This window comes from Convolutriloba macropyga, chromosome 1 (assembly GCF_964194025.1).
Source record: "Convolutriloba macropyga chromosome 1, txConMacr16.3, whole genome shotgun sequence".
Classification (NCBI taxonomy): domain Eukaryota; kingdom Metazoa; phylum Xenacoelomorpha; order Acoela; family Convolutidae; genus Convolutriloba; species Convolutriloba macropyga.
Genome location: NC_134468.1, coordinates 43,381,417 through 43,402,663, shown reverse-complemented (window position 1 = coordinate 43,402,663; position 21,247 = coordinate 43,381,417). Strand labels below are relative to the sequence as shown.

Sequence of the window (21,247 nt, the reverse complement as noted above, 5' to 3'; positions counted from 1 at the left end):
AAGTTTACTGAATCCTCAACCAATTTATCGGAAGAAAATTGAAGAAAACTACAGCTAAATTGTTTAAAAAGCAATGTTTACATACAACTTTATTGCGTACGTTATAAGAGACAGATGACGGTGTGCTATGTTATCGACATCGATAATCTTTATACATTGGCGCTAAACATTTACCGCAAAAATGTCATAATCAATGTGAACTTAAAGATACTGATTCAGAGCACAAGAATTTGGAACAAAAAAAGGCACGTGGAAACAATGTAATAAAGGTAATTCTTGAGGACTAAGGTTTTTTCAGAAACATCACCAAAGAACAGACTACGAAGAAGGCAAGTCGACGCCCCCAACCGATTTCCCTGATTCCCCAAGAAGCATCGACATTGTCATTATGTGAGCGATTGATTCAGAGAGCCAAGAGGACTCTTGATCATTCAGGATCTAAGCGTCTCTCCTTTAACATCTTGCGACAACCGTGATTGAAGTTGAGGCAATCCTGAATTCCAGACCCTTGACAAACGTTGCCGATCAACCAGACAACGAAAAACCGCTCACTCCTAACCATTTCTTCATTCAACGACGGTACAGTTCCCTGCCACCCGGAAACCTTGGAGATCAACAGACAGCTAGTTTCAAGAACTGGAGGCACGCATGTTCATCAGTTCATGAACCACACGTTGCGGCGTTTGATAAAGGAGTACCTGCCAACATTAATCAAGAGGCGTTAATGGACAGAAAACAACCAGCCTCCTTTGAAAATCAGAAAAGTTATCTCGGTAACCAAATCCTTGACGCCGAGAGGAATTTAGCCCCTTGGAAGAGTCGTCGGAACATCCCCTGGACGAGACGGAGAAATACGAATTTTCAAGGTAAATACGGCTTTACGTGCGTACGGTCGCCGGCTTCGCATGGGTTTTTTCCGTAGTTTTTGAATAATTTTTTTACTCCTGCCTTAGGCAACACGAGCTACCTCCACTCCCCCTTTGATGTTACCACCATTACAGTATTTTAATTTTCAAGTATGTAAATTCAAAGATATTACAGCAAACGAAATTCAAGATGATCTTCAACCACTGCCCTCCTTGGAGCATGTTCCCAATGACCTTGGGAATTCAAGAAAAGAAGTCGAAACATGAAATTTGCCGATGATTAAAACACCGCCAAAAACCAGATTTTCACTCTTTCACAAAAACATCTCACAAGAAGTCTTAAATAAACTGCATGACATTGTTGAACAAAATCAACAAAAGGCCTCAATCAACCGGAATAAATGCCTCAACAATTTTGTAGCCTCTGCTACTCAACACATGCTACATCCAGCAGGCCTCCATCGGCAACTGCCAAAAACATCTGAACAATACGTTCAATCTATTAACTGTACAAACCCTCAACATTCCTCTCCGAAAAATGCAACAAATCTCCATCAACAACAACGTCACAATAAAAAACAATTCTGAACAAACTGCGCACCCGCAATATTCCAACAGCTATCATCATCAGCCGTTCTTTCAAAACAACTATCACTCAGGGAAAATACCAGACATACAAATACTAACATTCGACGGAGACCCATTGAAGTGGAATGAATGGTCCTGCATGTTCTCCTCAGCTATCCGTCAAAACCGTGACATCAATGACAATGAAGGAATGAGCTACTAGCAAACATTGGTCGCTGTACCAGCAAGGGAAGCCATTTCGGGATATCTAACCCCAGATTCTATCATGCCTTATCGGAACTTGAACGACGCTTTGGAAATCCTCACGTTGCGCTGCCTCACCAAAGAAATCGAAGTGACACAGACCACAAGCAAGCAACAACGGTTATAAGCTACGTTGATAGAACATTGAGATTGATAAGCTACGCTTCTTTCTTGCAAAAACTAGTTCAGGCATTTAATGCACATGGTTTTTACGCTGACTTGCACTCTACCTATTTAGTCCGGATTGCACGCGATAAGCTACCAGGGTCATTGAAAATGAAATGGAGTGAACACCTAGTCAACAATGGAAGTCCATTTCCAGGATTGGAAGACCTCTCGATTTGGATGGATAAACAGGCGAGAGACTGTGAACATCTACAGGACAACAGCTTTTCCAACAACGACAAGAACAACGGAACGACCGCAATAGAGGTAAATTTAACCAAAAATCGAATTTCAGCCACAAGGAAAGAAATGGCAACCGAAAATTTGGCCAATACAGCTATAACAAGAACGGCCACAACCATAACCCAAACAAAAACAAACATAACGCAAACGAACAAAATCACAACAACGCTATGGAGTTAAAAACTTTTGAAACCAACAGAAACAATAACAGTAGTTTTGTTCAAAAACCATTCAACACCCGTCTCAGCAAAACAGAGTAAAAACTGTCCGATCGATCCAGGAGAACATTACACATAGAGGAGTGTGTAATGTCCCAAAAATTTCTGCAAATGTCACCCACTGAACATAATTAAGAAGTCAAAAAGAATCTTCTTTGCTACAATTGTCTTAGCTCAATCGATAACGCAAAAAGATCTCATGCAGACATGGAAACATCACTCAAAGCTTCATGACAATAATTACGTCTCACAGCAAAAAAACAAACGCTACTCAACGCGAATTACCACTATACGAGTCATTTTGAAGAGAGAAGCAAAGAAACAAAAACAACCATCTAGACGCGCTTTCTCCCACGAAAAATCAGAAATCAGCTTCCTATGGTTACCATTAAAGTTCTAACGAAACCTCCGGATGTTATGCATTACTTGAGAGCTGCAGCACAATCTCATATTTTTTTGATCCCCAGGTAACCAAAATGAATATAACACGGAAGAGCCCAGAATCATCTCGCAGCTTTTCAAACAGACTCTGTTGATTACTCAACAGAAGCCAAACTCGTACAACTTGATATGGGATGCTTTAACAGTAAAAAAAACACTGTTTCGCTTGAATTACGTTGATTCAATTAACAATTGGCATTTTGATGATGCCCCGTTTCAGATCTGAATGATGTTTGCAGCAAACATCCCCATTTGCAAAACATCAGGTGTCCCCAACTGGAAAACAACCCCATTCCAGTATTACTTGGAATTGACACAACACAGTATATCCTCTAAAGAGTTTTTACAAGGACCCAAGAGAACGCCATTTACTATTAGAAATTCAATAGTCTGGACAAATACTAGTCCATCAAAGACCCAATTTCCCTTCTTTTAGTTATGGAGAGCGTGACAGAGAAATGACTAATTGTGCAGGTAGGTATAATTAAGAAAGACCAGCCCTCAATTAGATTTATCTGGCCCAGCAATCAGAGCGTGGAGCAACTCCAGCAAACCCATCTCAACTCTGGCGCTAGATATTCACTACCAACAGCCAATATTGTCCTCCAAAAAACGGCAGCAAATTTTGCGCCAGACCAAACAATTCATAATCTGTTTAAAAATAGTTTTTACCTGCACGATTTCGTAATTTCCTTCGAAACAGTAGAGATTGCACAAGAAGCCGCAGTATTAATGAAGACAACCATCATGAGAGCCGGTTTTAACTTGACAAAACTTGTCTCCAATGAACAAGCAGCATTAGAAAATGTCAACGACAGCGATGAAAACAATGAAAACATTGCGTATTTGGCGTCCAATGGAGTAAGTCGACTGAAAAATTTTCAATCAGAAAACAGCAAAGTTCAATACCAACGCAGAGAATTGCACTGTTTGAAAACTCTTTACCCTAATAGCATGCCTTTTTGACCCGCTAGGAATAATGGCGCCCTTAATCATCACTCTGAAGACTTTCCTAAAAGATAAAAGGAAAGAAGGTCTAATATGGATGACCCCCTGCCAAAGGAGAAGCGTAAATCAATTCAAGTTTGGAGGGACAATTACATGTGCTCTCCCCGCATCGAAATCCCTCGCTGACTAACACTAGATATATTGACCAGCAGAGTTTGAACTACGCGTTTTTACGGATGCTTCAAAACTATCCTATGGTGCAGTCGCTTCAGCCATAATTCTATCTGAACACGGCGCATCTTGCTGTTTCCTAATGAGCAGAGCCCAAGTTGCTCCCATCAAGCAGCTAAGTATCCCAAAACTCGAGCTTCAAGCCGCCGTCCTTGGAACCCGTTTAACTCACTTGGCCAAGAAAAAAAAGACCATAGACTTCAAGGATACCACAATTTGGTGACAGCATGGCTGTACTGGCTTGGATAAAAAAAAACTCAGAAAAACACAAAGATTACCTTGGCAACCGAGTGCGCGAAATTGTCAACCAGCAGCTGGAGACATATCAGCGGAAAAAGCAACACATGTATTGAATATTTGTTAAATTCGCAAAAAAATAATTGCTCCGCTTTCGGTTTTTAAGGGTTCAAACTAAGGGCTACACACTTTTTGGAAACAAAAAAGCGTTAAACTAATTTTTCAAAACGCCAAAACTTCATTTTACTCAAATTATTTCAAATCATCTAAAAATTGCAAGCAAAATCCAAATTCACCATATACAGTTCAAACTGTGTGAGTGTTTTTCTAACGTCTTGTGTGACAATTTCCCTAAATTTTTATCTTTCATAAGCACGAAAAACAGGTCAAGTTTTGAATTCTGGCTGGACGACAAAAAGACAATCAAATAAATAAGTATTTAAATTTTCCTCAAGAACTTCACAACCTTCAACGTCAAAAAACTCTTGCTAAAATGTGACTACTTATTCATTCTAAATTATTCAAAAGTAAGCATTCTGAGAAAGTAAGCAAACTCCAAATCATACAATATCTCGACTTCCTATCATAAATTGCAAGAGAAAAAAGATAAAAATGTGATAATATTCAGATCAGCTGTCAGATTGCTGGAAAATAGCCGCAAAAGCCTCGTAGATTTGCAGTCTCAAAAAGAAAGTAAGCAGACAGACCAAAAAGTAACATATTCTTTTCACTATAGACTGAGGTAATAAATTTTGATTTAGAATCTGCATAACTTATTGCTGTTTCTAATAGCTGCTCTTAAATAACCTTCAATTAGAGTGACATACACTCAATTGACCTCATTTCTTTGAATTAAAGTAAAAGAAAGTCAATTTAAGAGAGCAAGTCATTTTTGAGAGTGAGGTAAGTAACGTGTGACCAAAAAATTAATCACGCAAACTAACAAAAAAACTCGCCCAAATAAGAGCGAAAAATGTCGTCGACAACGCAATTCAGTTGAAATTGCATGAACGAGAGAACAAAGAGCAGATTTGAAGTGATTGTGACGTCATTGCTGTAACAATAATATTGACGACGAAATAAAAAAAACATAGCCCAGATAGCCGAAAATAGCCACTATAGACGCTTGCGGCCTTCCATAGGATTGGACAGCCGGCAAACTGCCGAAAAATAGCCGCCATAGACGTTTGTGGCCTATCATGAATTGGAACAACTAAAGAAATAAGATTTACAGATCGACTACCAGCTTTTTAATAGACCACTAGACTTTTTGTGTTAAGATTCGGACTGTCATTCTTATGAGACGCATTTGCTCTACAAGGAAAAACCCTAATGCAGCCTTTTCAAAATTAATATTCGATATTAAAACGCAAGACTCTATTACTCAGGAATTGGGGCATATAAGTTTAGCACTATTTAGATGCACACTATTGGCCTTCAATTAGTAAATGTTCATAAAATTTAAAATTCCATAAGTGAGTTCAGAAGTCATTTTTTTGAGTGAGGTAAGTCACGCAATTGACCTTAGAGCAGAAATGACGTCACGAACACAAATTTTAACTGCAAAGCAGTAGAATTCACTGAGGTCATTGAAAAAGTCAATTCCAAGAAGTCAGGATAAGACGAAACAAAAATCTGTTAGACGAAGAAAAATTAGAAGCGCTATAATAGCCGCCCTCAATTGCTGACGCGGCTATAGAAATAAGATCTTTAGCTATAGAAACAATTAAAGAAATAAGATAGACAGATTGGCCACCAGTCCTTTAAAAGACCACTAGAATTTTTGGGTTAGATTCGGACTTTCATTTTTTTGCAACATATACGCTCGATAAAGTCCTAATAGAGCTTTTTCAAACTTAATATTCTCAATCAAAAATTCAAGACTCTATACTCATTTACGTTACGATAGGGAATTAGGGCAATTACGTTAGGCACTATTTGGATGCACACTATTGATCTTTAACTAGTAAAGGTTCATAAAAATTAAAGTTTTTATTCATTGATGTAAGTCACGCAATTCACTAAAAAACACAACAAATGACGTCACGTAAAATTTTAACCGCGAAGCAGTAGAAGTCAGTAACAGTCAATTCCAAGAAGTCAGGTCGTAAGAATCATCTGTGGAGACGAAGAATTAAAAAATTATAGCAGGACAAGTCCTGAAATACACGGAATTGTATTAATTAATGACCTGAAAATCATTTACTCCGCGAAGGCAAATGAGAGCTGTTAGTAATGAGACTAAGCAATAAAACAACATAAGAACACCAAAAACAAGCAAGACCGAAAATTCAACTTTTCTTTTTGAAAAGACAGGATCAACATCAAAAAGCAATTGCTATGAACTCAAACTGCAAACTATAATTCTCATTACTCATTAGCAACCTTTCATTAAATTTCAATGAGTCCTCTAAATAATATTAAACGATAAGACAAAAATAACCAAAAAATCACAATATAACTCGCTGAAACTTTATGAAAACACTTAGCATAAAACTCACAGAACGCAATAGCTATTGAAGGCGACAATTTACACCAATTATTTGGGTCCTAAATGACCACTGTTGAGACTTGTCATCAATGAGATTAGGTGATAAGACAGCAATAAGTACAACAAAGACTAGCAAAAAGAAAAAAAAACACTAAGACTTTTTTAAAAAACGAACGAGCGTATAAGTCACAAACAGCAACAGCAATGAAATGAAATGACTTGCCCTAATTGAAGCTTTTTAGCAACCAATGAGACCTGTCAATAATGAGACTAAGAGTTAAGACGACAAGGTTGAAAAGAAAAACTGTAAAATTTCGATAAATATTATTTAAAATAAATAGCGTCAATGTCATAGAAAGCTCTAGTTTTGAACAGAAACGATTAAATCGATAAACTTAAACTCTATTAGCAGCATCAGAGACCTTTCAACAATGAGATTAAATGATAAGACATCAAAACGTACAATAAATACTAGCAGAACACAAAAGTTCACTCAAAATTATTGCGAAAAAGTAGTGTCAAAGTCACGAAAACCACTAGTTTTTAACTCGCGCAGTTAATTAGGTTACTTTATGTCCCATTAGCTCCCTATCGGACCTATGATTGATGATACTAAGTAATAAGAACAGATAATTTTTAAAAAGGGGCAAAATCTAAAAATCACTAATATTTTATGACCAAAGTCAAAAAAAATATTAGCTACCCCTTAATGAATTCAAGCAAAGGCAAACAAGCACAATTAGAACGCATATGTACCATCTCAAAAGCACTAAAGGATAGGAAACTCTGAAAGAAGAAGTCAAATTGACGCACCTGAAAAAAATCAATCAAAAATTGCCAAATTGTTCAAACACCAATTTCTCACTCCACTTTAAAGGTATTTTGAGAAGAGTCACGCCTCAAACCTGCTCGATTTCGCGCTCCATTTATTATTTCAGTGTGACCAACATCACCACTCTAATTTGACTTCTCACTGACGTGAAAAAGTCGAAAAAAGATTGAACAGATCTTAAAAAAAGACAGCGCACCAATACAATTCAACTATCGCTTCGCGGCTATTGAAAAACATCCCCAAAAACTTTTCAAATCATTGAGCAGACTGTGCAGATTTTTGTTTTGAACGCAACAATTAGGTAAAAATATCAAAAAGTAGAGTTCATCAGTTCTTGTAAACTTGACAAAGCAAAAAACTTAGTAATGTACCTGAAAAGCGGAATATTTTACCTTAAGTTTTCTGATGACTTTAAAATGTAAAATGATGACAACCTCGCTTGAGAGACCAGCAAAAAAAAACAAGGAAGAAGAACCAAAACTACCTGAGGTAAAACTAAGGATCAAGAACACCGGAGACTCAGTGTAAAATACTTCTCGTCCTAATTCTCTAGTTTCAAAAACTGTAAAATTTCGATAATTATTATTTAAAATAAATAGCGTCAATGTCATAGAAAGCTCTAGTTTTGAACAGAAACGATTAAATCGATAAACTTAAACTCTATTAGCAGCATCAGAGACCTTTCAACAATGAGATTAAATGATAAGACATCAAAACGTACAATAAATACTAGCAGAACACAAAAGTTCACTCAAAATTATTGCGAAAAAGTAGTGTCAAAGTCACGAAAACCACTAGTTTTTAACTCGCGCAGTTAATTAGGTTACTTTATGTCCCATTAGCTCCCTATCGGACCTATGATTGATGATACTAAGTAATAAGAACAGATAATTTTTAAAAAGGGGCAAAATCTAAAAATCACTAATATTTTATGACCAAAGTCAAAAAAAATATTAGCTACCCCTTAATGAATTCAAGCAAAGGCAAACAAGCACAATTAGAACGCATATGTACCATCTCAAAAGCACTAAAGGATAGGAAACTCTGAAAGAAGAAGTCAAATTGACGCACCTGAAAAAAATCAATCAAAAATTGCCAAATTGTTCAAACACCAATTTCTCACTCCAGTTTAAAGGTATTTTGAGAAGAGTCACGCCTCAAACCTGCTCGATTTCGCGCTCCATTTATTATTTCAGTGTGACCAACATCACCACTCTAATTTGACTTCTCACTGACGTGAAAAAGTCGAAAAAAGATTGAACAGATCTTAAAAAAAGACAGCGCACCAATACAATTCAACTATCGCTTCGCGGCTATTGAAAAACATCCCCAAAAACTTTTCAAATCATTGAGCAGACTGTGCAGATTTTTGTTTTGAACGCAACAATTAGGTAAAAATATCAAAAAGTAGAGTTCATCAGTTCTTGTAAACTTGACAAAGCAAAAAACTTAGTAATGTACCTGAAAAGCGGAATATTTTACCTTAAGTTTTCTGATGACTTTAAAATGTAAAATGATGACAACCTCGCTTGAGAGACCAGCAAAAAAAAACAAGGAAGAAGAACCAAAACTACCTGAGGTAAAACTAAGGATCAAGAACACCGGAGACTCAGTGTAAAATACTTCTCGTCCTAATTCTCTAGTTTCAAAAACTGTAAAATTTCGATAATTATTATTTAAAATAAATAGCGTCAATGTCATAGAAAGCTCTAGTTTTGAACAGAAACGATTAAATCGATAAACTTAAACTCTATTAGCAGCATCAGAGACCTTTCAACAATGAGATTAAATGATAAGACACCAAAACGTACAATAAATACTAGCAGAACACAAAAGTTCACTCGAAATTATTGCGAAAAAGTAGTGTCAAAGTCACGAAAACCACCAGTTTTTAACTCGCGCAGTTAATTAGGTTACTTTATGTCCCATTAGCTCCCTATCGGACCTATCATTGATGATACTAAGTAATAAGAACACAGATAATTTTTAAAAAGGGGCAAAATCTAAAATTCACTAATATTTTATGACCAAAGTCAAAAAAAATATTAGCTACCCCTTAATGAATTCAAGCAAAGGCAAATAAGCACAATTAGAACGCATATGTACCATCTCAAAAGCACTAAAGGATAGGAAACTCTGAAAGAAGAAGTCAAATTGACGCACCTGAAAAAAATCAATCAAAAATTGCCAAATTGTTCAAACACCAATTTCTCACTCCACTTTAAAGGTATTTTGAGAAGAGTCACGCCTCAAACCTGCTCGATTTCGCGCTCCATTTATTATTTCAGTGTGACCAACATCACCACTCTAATTTGACTTCTCACTGACGTGAAAAAGTCGAAAAAAGATTGAACAGATCTTAAAAAAAGACAGCGCACCAATACAATTCAACTATCGCTTCGCGGCTATTGAAAAACATCCCCAAAAACTTTTCAAATCATTGAGCAGACTGTGCAGATTTTTGTTTTGAACGCAACAATTAGGTAAAAATATCAAAAAGTAGAGTTCATCAGTTCTTGTAAACTTGACAAAGCAAAAAACTTAGTAATGTACCTGAAAAGCGGAATATTTTACCTTAAGTTTTCTGATGACTTCAAAATGTAAAATGATGACAACCTCGCTTGAGAGACCAGCAAAAAAACAAGGAAGAAGAACCAAAACTACCTGAGGTAAAACTAAGGATCAAGAACACCGGAGACTCAGTGTAAAATACTTCTCGTCCTAATTCTCTAGTTTCAAAAACTGTAAAATTTCGATAATTATTATTTAAAATAAATAGCGTCAATGTCATAGAAAGCTCTAGTTTTGAACAGAAACGATTAAATCGATAAACTTAAACTCTATTAGCAGCATCAGAGACCTTTCAACAATGAGATTAAATGATAAGACACCAAAACGTACAATAAATACTAGCAGAACACAAAAGTTCACTCGAAATTATTGCGAAAAAGTAGTGTCAAAGTCACGAAAACCACCAGTTTTTAACTCGCGCAGTTAATTAGGTTACTTTATGTCCCATTAGCTCCCTATCGGACCTATCATTGATGATACTAAGTAATAAGAACACAGATAATTTTTAAAAAGGGGCAAAATCTAAAAATCACTAATATTTTATGACCAAAGTCAAAAAAAATATTAGCTACCCCTTAATGAATTCAAGCAAAGGCAAATAAGCACAATTAGAACGCATATGTACCATCTCAAAAGCACTAAAGGAGAGGAAACTCCGAAACAAGAAGTCAAATTGACGCACCTGAAAAAAATCAATCAAAAATTGCCAAATTGTTCAAACACCAATTTCTCACTCCACTTTAAAGGTATTTTGAGAAGAGTCACGCCTCAAACCTGCTCGATTTCGCGCTCCATTTATTATTTCAGTGTGACCAACATCACCACTCTAATTTGACTTCTCACTGACGTGAAAAAGCCGAAAAAAGATTGAACAGATCTTAAAAAAAGACAGCGCACCAATACAATTCAACTATCGCTTCGCGGCTATTGAAAAACATCCTCAAAAACTTTTCAAATCATTGAGCAGACTGTGCAGATTTTTGTTTTGAACGCAACAATTAGGTAAAAATATCAAAAAGTAGAGTTCATCAGTTCTTGTAAACTTGACAAAGCAAAAAACTTAGTAATGTACCTGAAAAGCGGAATATTTTACCTTAAGTTTTCTGATGACTTTAAAATGTAAAATGATGACAACCTCGCTTGAGAGACCAGCAGAAAAAAACTACGAAGAACCAAAACTACCTGAGGTAAAACTAAGGATCAAGAACACCGGAGACTCAGTGTAAAATACTTCTCGTCCTAATTCTCTAGTTTCAAAAACTGTAAAATTTCGATAATTATTATTTAAAATAAATAGCGTCAATGTCATAGAAAGCTCTAGTTTTGAACAGAAACGATTAAATCGATAAACTTAAACTCTATTAGCAGCATCAGAGACCTTTCAACAATGAGATTAAATGATAAGACATCAAAACGTACAATAAATACTAGCAGAACAAAAATTCACTCAAAATTATTGCGAAAAAGTACTGTCAAAGTCATGAAGACCACTAGTTTTTAACTCGCGCAGTTAATTAGGTTCCTTTATGTCTCATTAGCTCCCTATCGGACCTATCATTGATGATACTAAGTAATAAGAACACAGATAATTTTTAAAAAGGGGCAAAATCTAAAATTCACTAATATTTTATGACCAAAGTCAAAAAAAACATTAGCTACCCCTTAATGAATTCAAGCAAAGGCAAATAAGCACAATTAGAACGCATATGTACCATCTCAAAAGCACTAAAGGAGAGGAAACTCCGAAAGAAGAAGTCAAATTGACGCACCTGAAAAAAATCAATCAAAAATTGCCAAATTGTTCAAACACCAATTTCTCACTCCACTTTAAAGGTATTTTGAGAAGAGTCACGCCTCAAACCTGCTCGATTTCGCGCTCCATTTATTATTTCAGTGTGACCAACATCACCACTCTAATTTGACTTCTCACTGACGTGAAAAAGCCGAAAAAAGATTGAACAGATCTTAAAAAAAGACAGCGCACCAATACAATTCAACTATCGCTTCGCGGCTATTGAAAAACATCCTCAAAAACTTTTCAAATCATTGAGCAGACTGTGCAGATTTTTGTTTTGAACGCAACAATTAGGTAAAAATATCAAAAAGTAGAGTTCATCAGTTCTTGTAAACTTGACAAAGCAAAAAACTTAGTAATGTACCTGAAAAGCGGAATATTTTACCTTAAGTTTTCTGATGACTTTAAAATGTAAAATGATGACAACCTCGCTTGAGAGACCAGCAAAAAAAACTACGAAGAACCAAAACTACCTGAGGTAAAACTAAGGATCAAGAACACCGGAGACTCAGTGTAAAATACTTCTCGTCCTAATTCTCTAGTTTCAAAAACTCTCCCAAACAGATTATCTGCCGAAATAAGATCTCAAAAATTAGATAATAATTGACTAAAAGTGGATTAAAAAGTAGGACAACTAAATTACTGATAAATCAAGGCGTCATCTCGTTTAAGCCTTTGAGCTTCAATTTCATTTTTAGGGCACAAAACGACATACATATATCCGCTTGAGCAACGACAGTTACGTACAACTAGTGTCAAAATAGATCAAATAAAAAACTTACATGTGCTACCATCTTCTTCTTGCTCTTGAAGAACACATTCATGAGGGTACCAATGGCAAAGTCACTAGTGTTCTCCTGTCGCCTCAAAGAGAATAACTTGCAATCGGAGTTTGGCTTCGGCTCGAACTTCAAAATTTGCATTTTTTCTAAACACAACAACATAAATGAGCATTCTGAAAAGAACTACAATATTCACCCATTACATTTAAGAAAACCATCAAAATAGGACAAATCTATAGTGGTGGGACAAAATAGGACGCAGTGGAATCTGTTTGACAGCCCGAAAAAGCTACAGTAGCTTCGTAGACCTTTAGCCTCAAGATTCGAATGAAAAGAATAAGCTGGTTTGAAGAGAGCCGGACGTCATTTGGTCGTAACAAAACCTTGAAAAAAACAGTAGGAAAAGCCCAAGAATCACAACAAATTAAAACCTGACTATACGTATCATTAGAATACCAGCCTTTGGTAGTCAACAGAGAAGATAGCAATCGGTTGCGGAAAAAACCCCCACTTCATTTTAGATAGGAAATAAAAAAAAACCCACGGAAATAAACCCCCACTTTACTATTAAAGACCCCATCTCGCGGGCCATGGCCATGCGTTAGCGGCACGTGGGACTTGATATGAAACTATCACAACCGAACAAATTATCACGACCGAAATTCAATTTTTAAATGGGGGTTTATTTCCGAGGGGGTTATTTTCCGTGGGGGTTTATTTCCTATCTAAAGTTAAGTGGCGAATTTTTCCGTGGGGGTTTATTTCTTAGACTCGATAGCAATGCAAACCGGAAAACAATCACTTAGAACTTAATTGAATCACTTTAAACATTTTAATTTATCATCTCATTGACAAGAAATCAAAAAAGTGAACAGATCTCAAGATAGAGATCCAATACAATTCAAAGATCTGTAAAAAGTCAAGAGACGCCAAATAACATCTACGCTCAGCTACCGCAACCATATTTATTAAATAACGAAGAGAAACATCTTCATCTCCAACAAAAAAATTGTTTCTTAAAAAAATTTGATACATCAGAGGGAGGTGCTTGCTTGTGAAGGATGGGGTGGCCGAGAACAAATTCACAAGGGGGCTTCAAATGATGTTATCAAAGCTTATCATAGGCCCTCACTGAAATTTAAAGTAGTCGCCAATTTCAATACAGCTGCTTCAAACTGTGAATGTGAGAGCAATTGATACTACGCAAGACAAAGACAAACGTCACTCAGAAAATCACAAAAGGTGAAGCAGAAATTCTGAAAAAAATACCCGACGGAATATCGGAAACGACTGGAAAAGACGTGCAAATAGAAACTTAGATCCAACGATACCAGAAATATGCAAACCAAAACAAAAATCGAAAAAAGGATCAAACTTTTATCATATTGCACTTTTCAATTTGATTATCAAAAGAGGTTACTAAAAATGTAAATTAAAAACAATTAAAGCATCTAAACTCATTTAACACGTTAATGCCAACACTGGAAAACCGAAGTCAAAGTTCGAATAGAAGGTAGTGAAAGTTCAGATCGTAAATGAACTTGCCTCAGCTACAAAAAACTGTAGCAACAAACAATTCCCCCTGAAACAACCAATAAAGTTGTAAAAACAACAAAAAGAATACTGAAAATTACTCTGAATTGTCGCCACAACACTCTACCAATAAGGGGAGGGGTAAGTACTCAACATTATAAACAACCGACTAACGTCGCGCGAATTGCTCTTTAAGAACCGGCGAGCGATTGGCTTCGGTAATAGCCACCTGGGGCTTAGGGATGCTAGCATTCGGGCGAAATTTTCTAAGAACCGGCAAGCGATTGGCTTCGGTAATAGCCGCCTGGGGCTTAGGGATGCTAGCATTCGGCTGGGAGACTGAGGGTTCACACTTTCAATATTAAGAACCGCCTTTCGCACCATGAAAATGTCTCTCCAAAGCAATTTCTCTGAACTGCATATTTAGAGACCAGTAAGGCTCTAACAGAGCTGCTCAGCCTCCGGGCTTTACCCCTTGATCCCGTTTTTGAGGACGAGAAGTTGAAAAGGGTCAGATAAAACAGCGGTCAATCGAAAAGTCACACAAGACCGCGGGATAAATATAATTGCTTTAAACTTGCTTCAAATGTTTGAGTGAAACATCTTTCTTTGCTTGAGAGAGGCTATGTAATACAGAAGCTACTGAGTACAAGGCGCGAGATTGCTGCGCAAAATAATTTCAGTTAAATGAAAAAAGCTTTGATGTATTGTATATCATATTAGTTGGAGCTAATTTTAACATCACTTAATGAACTCAAAAGGGGCCTTTTAAAAGTCTCGCCATAGTAGTTTTTTGTATTTTGAGACATATTAGCCCAAAATAAGCACCGGAAACAAAATATGTCAATAATTGCCAAAATACAAGCACTCGTTAGACAGATCAGTTAAAAATTTTTCTGAAAATTAAAAAGTAAAAATTTGATTGCAAGTTCAAAATAATCCAAAATTGATAATTTTGAATTCCGCAACTGTTATAACTCATTGTTGAACATTGACCTGAGCGATGCCCACAATAAGGATAAAAAATGCCTATTCGGTAGGACAACGCCATAGAAAATTAGAAATTAAGCAATTTTTTTGTTTGAGTTGATTTCATAATCAGTATGACACCATATTCTGCTAAAATTTATAAAAAACTGAAGTGACTCATTTTTTTCCGACTGGCACAAGTTTAGATGGTACAAGTCATTTGAGTGATTAGCAACTCTGCTGGAAAAATGTCACATTTCATTACAAGACCTCTTGCCCTCCCAAATTTTCTCATGTAGCATACATTGATTCCACAATTTAACTATGTATCTTAACTATTCACGAATTGCAAAGATTTTAAAACAACTCACTAATACTTTAATTAATCCAATTTTATGGGAAAGTACTTTATGAGGCAAATGAATTCCACTGATTAAAAACTGAGCTGTTGATAAAAAATCATTCCAAACTCCATGACATTTTAGAACTTCATGGGTACGCTTATTTGCTTGGTTTTTTGCTTGCGAGATTTGTTGACATCAAATTGACCTCCGATCTTTTATAACCAAAAGCAAGCTCCTTTATATACGTTAACCTTACAAAGCGCTTCGAATCAAACATCCAGTGAACATAGATACAAAGTTCAAGTGACCGTAAATAGTTTCATGGAGTCTCAAACACTTAATAAATCGCATAATGCTTTAAATTACATAATGCTTGCGCAATTGCTGGCGATGACTTCAGGACGACTCAGTTTCTGGTTTTAGACCAATTTAGGGGACTGCCCTCTTTTTGAAGCACATCGTAAGGAAAACACAAGTTTTTCACAGGTGCTCATCTTCGCGGTGAAAACAGAAGTTTTTGCACTCTTGTTCATCCATTTTACTAACGGGAGAGTACTTTACGAAGAAAATAAACCTCTCTGTTTGACAACCGAGCTGGTGGTTCAAAATCATTCGAAATTCGATGACATTTTGGAAAAACTTTATGGGCACGCTAATTTGCTTATTTCTTCATTTCGAGATTTGTTGAGTGGCAACTTGACCTCCGATGTTTTATAACCAAATACAAGCCCCCTTTATATACGTTAATCTTACAAGGCGCATCGAAGCAAACTTCCAGTGAACATAGATACCATAGTTGATACCACTTGAGCAAACAAAGCTAAGCCAATAAAAACAATTATAGTGCCAACCTAAACTGTGAATGACGACTCTAAAAAACAATCACTATGAATACCCATAGAGTGGCTAAGGTTAGGTCAAAAGAATAAACACAGATGGATAAACTGATTTTAAAAAGTGGGTAAATTTTTGCACAAAAAGTGATGAAAACTAAAAACTTGCAATTTTCTTTTATTACGCAGCGGATTGATGAAATATGTTGTGGTCTATTGATTACAAAACCAAGTCAACCAGCTAAACTCCGGAACTGAACGCTGATAACTAGATTAAAAAGCAAAGAAGGCGGGTCAGCAATGTGCGATGGCACATAAGGTTCCAACCCCGCCCATCCACAATTTTGACATAATTGTCTACCAAATAAGGAACAGATAGAGAACCCAAAAATTATTTTTTGGGAATACCAAAAAACCCAAAAAAGCCCAAGTATTTTTCACAAAAGTTGTGTATGAACTATGAGATAGCCTCCAAAGCAAATAACTCAGTGGACTAAAAATTGCAGCATTAAATTGCTGTGATATGCCAATATTGAGAAAGCGAGTCAAGACGAACAGCAAAATGGAAAAACAACAACAACAAACATTAATTACATCAAAAACTTTTTGTCCGTTTTAAAAAACAAAAGTTAATAACAAAGTCAACATACCGCCAGATGAACCTAAAACTAAACAAAATAATTTTTCGATCACCAGAAAAGATATGGACCAGTCCATAAAAAGGTTTGGTAACAATTAGACAAAAAAGAACAAAAACAGTAGAGTTGAAAAATTCGCTTTTTTTTAAAAAACAATTAACTTCAAAGTAATTAAAACCATTAGAAATCAAGTAAAATATCCCAAAAGCTTACGATTATCAGTGCTTCCATAGAAAGGCATTAGGACCTGTCCTTATTCATTTCTTTAAGCGGCTAAAAAGAACAACAAAAAAAACAACAAACAAAAATTCACTTGAAACTTGCCAGAAAACGCTGTCAAAACAGTCAAGCCATAATTCGGCCCTCAGAATATATTCGTTTGCGCCTTCTTCAAACACCGATAAAGTAGTATTTGGCCATTTATTCGTGAGACTAGGTAACAAGTCGACAAAAAAGAGAAAGGGCAAAAGTATGTAATAATTTTGATTTCTTTTCGAAACAAAATTATATTCAAAGTCATGAAAAACACTAATTACAAAATTAAATATTTAAATAGGGTCGTTTATTCATCGAAAAGAATACTTTAAGACCTGCAATTATCCAGAATAATTCTTGTGTCTACAAAAAGAACGTCAAACATGACAAAAATCAAATTAATTTACTTTTTTTGTGAAAAACCGTCGTCGAAGTCAGTAAGGTCATAACGCATTCTTTAAAAAAATTTGGGACTCAATCCCTTTTGACACCTTCCATTGACACCCATAATGTCATATTTGACCTGTAATTCACGACATTAGGTACCAAAAAGAAAAATAAAAAGAAACTTGCGAACTTAAAAAGTTTTTTTTTTAGCTTTGGAAAACGATTGTTTTCAAAGTCATGACGTGAAATACTGGCAAACTTTCTGAAAACAAAAAAAATATGGAATCTAGTAGTATCAAATCCAGAAAACAATATCTTCAGCTTATAAACGCAATCGATACTAAACTGCAAATCAGTAGAATGAAGAAGCATTCTTTCTTTGCTGACACTAAGCTGCAAGTTGACCAAATTAAGAAAAAAAATGGAGGAAAAATTCTTAAGCCATTATTTATTTAAAAATCAATTATTTTTTAAAGTCGAAACGATCATAAACTTTCAAGTAAAAAACTAAATGCATTAGCTTGGAGCTGCTTAGGAAGCCAACTGGACCTGTCACTCCTGAGCTTTCATTTGATATGTTCTGTTCTTTATTAATAATAGGTATTTTACTTAAAAAAAAGACCGACTGATTGCAATCCGAATTCTTTTTGGATTGTAACAGTCCAAGATTGGCTTAAAACTAGCCCTGCTAATGCTTATTGTCAGTTAGGAACTATTGATTTTTCGAATATTGTAGATATAGATAATTTGTTGGTTGAAAACTCAAAAAAAATTTTGCATTTTTGATAATAAACGAGTAAAGCTAGCAAAAAACGGCAAACTTTCAATTACAGATCACTCTCAGCGGAAGTTGAAGTAGGAATAGCCCTCTTCTCAGTCTACAAAGATTGTATTAGTGTTGTTCGGGGGTGTAGTGCTGGCAAATTTAATCAAAGTGGACTAAAGTAGCTTATTTCGTGCTGTTTTTGATGAAAAAGGCTGAATTTTGAAATATTTATCCAGAGTTTTTGACAAGAAAAAAATCAGAATAATCAACAAGGCTTGTTTGTCTTTAAAAATAAAATCAACTTGAAAATTTCAACAAATTTTAGCAAAATTGACGAAAATTTAGGCAAAAATTTCGGATTTGTGAATGAAAACAACGGAATTCACTCTACTTTTCTCAGAAGTTTAAACCTCGATACTCCCTGTAGAAATTTAAAATTGAAAAAATCTTTTCAATTCCATATTCTACGCTGGACGAGCTTTCTAATGATACCAGTCTCAACTCTCTACGATGAATATATCGATCGGCGAAAACTGACTGAACAAAAAAAACCCGGTTGAGTATATAGTTCCTCCCCCCTCAAGAGGGGTCGGAACAATTAAGAGCAAGGTTTTTGCACAAATTTTATGAGATTGCATAAAAGAGCATCAATTTTTGTTTACAAACAGGCATGTGTGATGTTTTTTTTAATTAAAAAGCGGGATATCCCATTTGACTTCTCTTCAATCTAAAATGTAACAGGTTTTGGTTCTGCGCTAGATGCTGTTTAAAGCATTTAGCATCGGATCAAAATTTATTATTGAAAATTGAAATGTGAATTGTTCCTGATTTCTTGACAAGGTAGAAAGTTGAAATAATCCTGTAGACTGACAAAGTATCTAAAAGATTGTATTGACCTCTATTGAGGTTCTAACTAAAAAAACGAAAACGCTGAGAAGCACTGAAAAAGCGCTTTTGAGATTTGACCGTTGTGCTTAACATTTGATCGTTGTGTTTCTGAAGGGGACTTCGAATTTGAAAAATATAGACCAATAGTGACCCATCCGGACTTCATTTGTCACAATGAAATTGTTGAAAATGTTATAATGAAATTTAATAACCCAGCAGTCAGAGTGCGGGGTAAATTTTAGTTCCAGATGTGCGGTAAAAGCCAGAGGGACTTATATTGAAGTTATAACTTAAAAAGAGCCAACGGAGCCCTTGTCAGTTTTACCCCTTTAAAAAACTATAGTTTTGGGAAAGTTAAGAAATGACCTTTTCACGGTGTTTTATGTAGTAAAACAACTTTGACTACTGAAGCATATTACAGCAGGAAGTTCCTTTGCTAAAAATTTTAAGGAGAATAAACTACTTGACTATACCATCTGATTACCTTGGCAGATGAGTGCGACATTACAAGCCACACAAAATTTTTACTAAATTTTACCAAACAAAATGACAGGCAACAATGAGATAATTGACAGAGCTGAGCAGCCCAGTGGGATGAGTTTGCGATTTATTTCAAGATTTTAGCTCTCTAAAGTTATTGATTGCGCTTTTGAATGTGAATTTCAACTATTTAATTATGCTCGCCTAATTAGCATTAAACTTCGTTTTAACACATTGAAGCAAGCCAAAAAAAATACTAAATACACTTAGCACGATTTGAGAAACATAAGAGACCCCCTAGACATAGAAAAAAATTAATTTAAAAAATTTGGAATTCATTATGTGCTTCCATTCACTCCTTCAATAGTCTTATAGTAATCTAGTTCGGTCGACCTAAATTCAAATTCACTTAGAGTTCACATCCTCAATTTAGCAAGGAGTGCAGAAGTCACATTGAGTAAAATAATGAAATAAAAAAATACTTATCGCAAAATCGACCTTAACACGTAGTGAGTTGTAGAAAACAAAAAACGACATGCAAAAAAATTTAAAACAGGGGAAAAATCTTGAGCCTATAGCCTAACAGACAATCGACCGTATAACTCCACAAAAAAATTCTGCATAAATGAACCAATTATATCCTCTGAATTGTTTACCTCAGAAAATGAAATCAGAGAACGAAAAGACGAAACAAAAAACAATATACAGATAAACAATAGCTGCCATCTAAAGTCATCGGTAGCGTTTCAACTTCAAAACCAAACATCGGGCGAATCGCTCTCAAACGACCGGTGAGAGGTTCGCTTCGGTATTAGTTAGCTGGCACTTCGGGACGCCAGTATTGTAGGGGAGGTGTAAGCGTGTGTGAAGCCAGGGGAGGGGATAGGTTGGGAGAACAAAACGAGAGGCCGTCCAAATCGCCAAGTGGAGGAGAGTGGTCTGGGGGAATGTGTGTGTGTGTGTGGGGGGGGGGGGGGGGGCAGCTCATACTGATTAAGAAAAGCCCTTCACAACCTGAGATCGTCGCCTCAAAACAGTTGTGGTGAATCGCATTTTTAGAGACTAGTAAGGTGTCTTAGAGAACAATGCCCTCCGGGATTTACCTCCCGTTCCAATAAACTAGTGGTCCAATGAAAAAACATAAAGCAACAAATGTCGGAAGCATTGCTCTTGAACGACAGGCGAGGCGTTTTAATTCATGGTCTTTTAGTCTAGATCAATTTTTCTTTATTGGTGCAAAAAAACTTTGACTCCACCGGGATTCGAACCACTGACCTCTCGATCCATGGCCAATCACATTAACCACAGCGCTACGAGTCACTAGTGACCACTCAAAAATGAAGAACGAAAGCGTGAAAAAGTCACTTGAGTAGTCAAAGAATGTTCTGAAGAAAAGCGCAAAATTGTCAAGCGAAATTTTCCATTAAAAAACACACGGTTACAATAATTGCAATGAACTTCGTTCAAGAGCAATTAAAAAGAACAACTGTCGAGATAAAAAAA

At 35.9% G+C, this 21,247-nt stretch overlaps 1 protein-coding gene across 5 annotated transcripts in view; it reads right to left on the bottom strand.

Moving 5' to 3' along the window:
• Nucleotides 1-21,247, bottom strand: part of LOC142339324 (uncharacterized) — a 152,801-nt gene that overhangs the window by 105,765 nt on the left and 25,789 nt on the right. For all 5 annotated transcript variants that reach the window (XM_075389292.1, XM_075389301.1, XM_075389310.1 and 2 more), the window contains exon 3: nt 12,652-12,797. In XM_075389292.1, the coding sequence (XP_075245407.1) occupies nt 12,652-12,797 (146 nt within the window). The remainder of the gene's footprint in view (nt 1-12,651; nt 12,798-21,247) is intronic.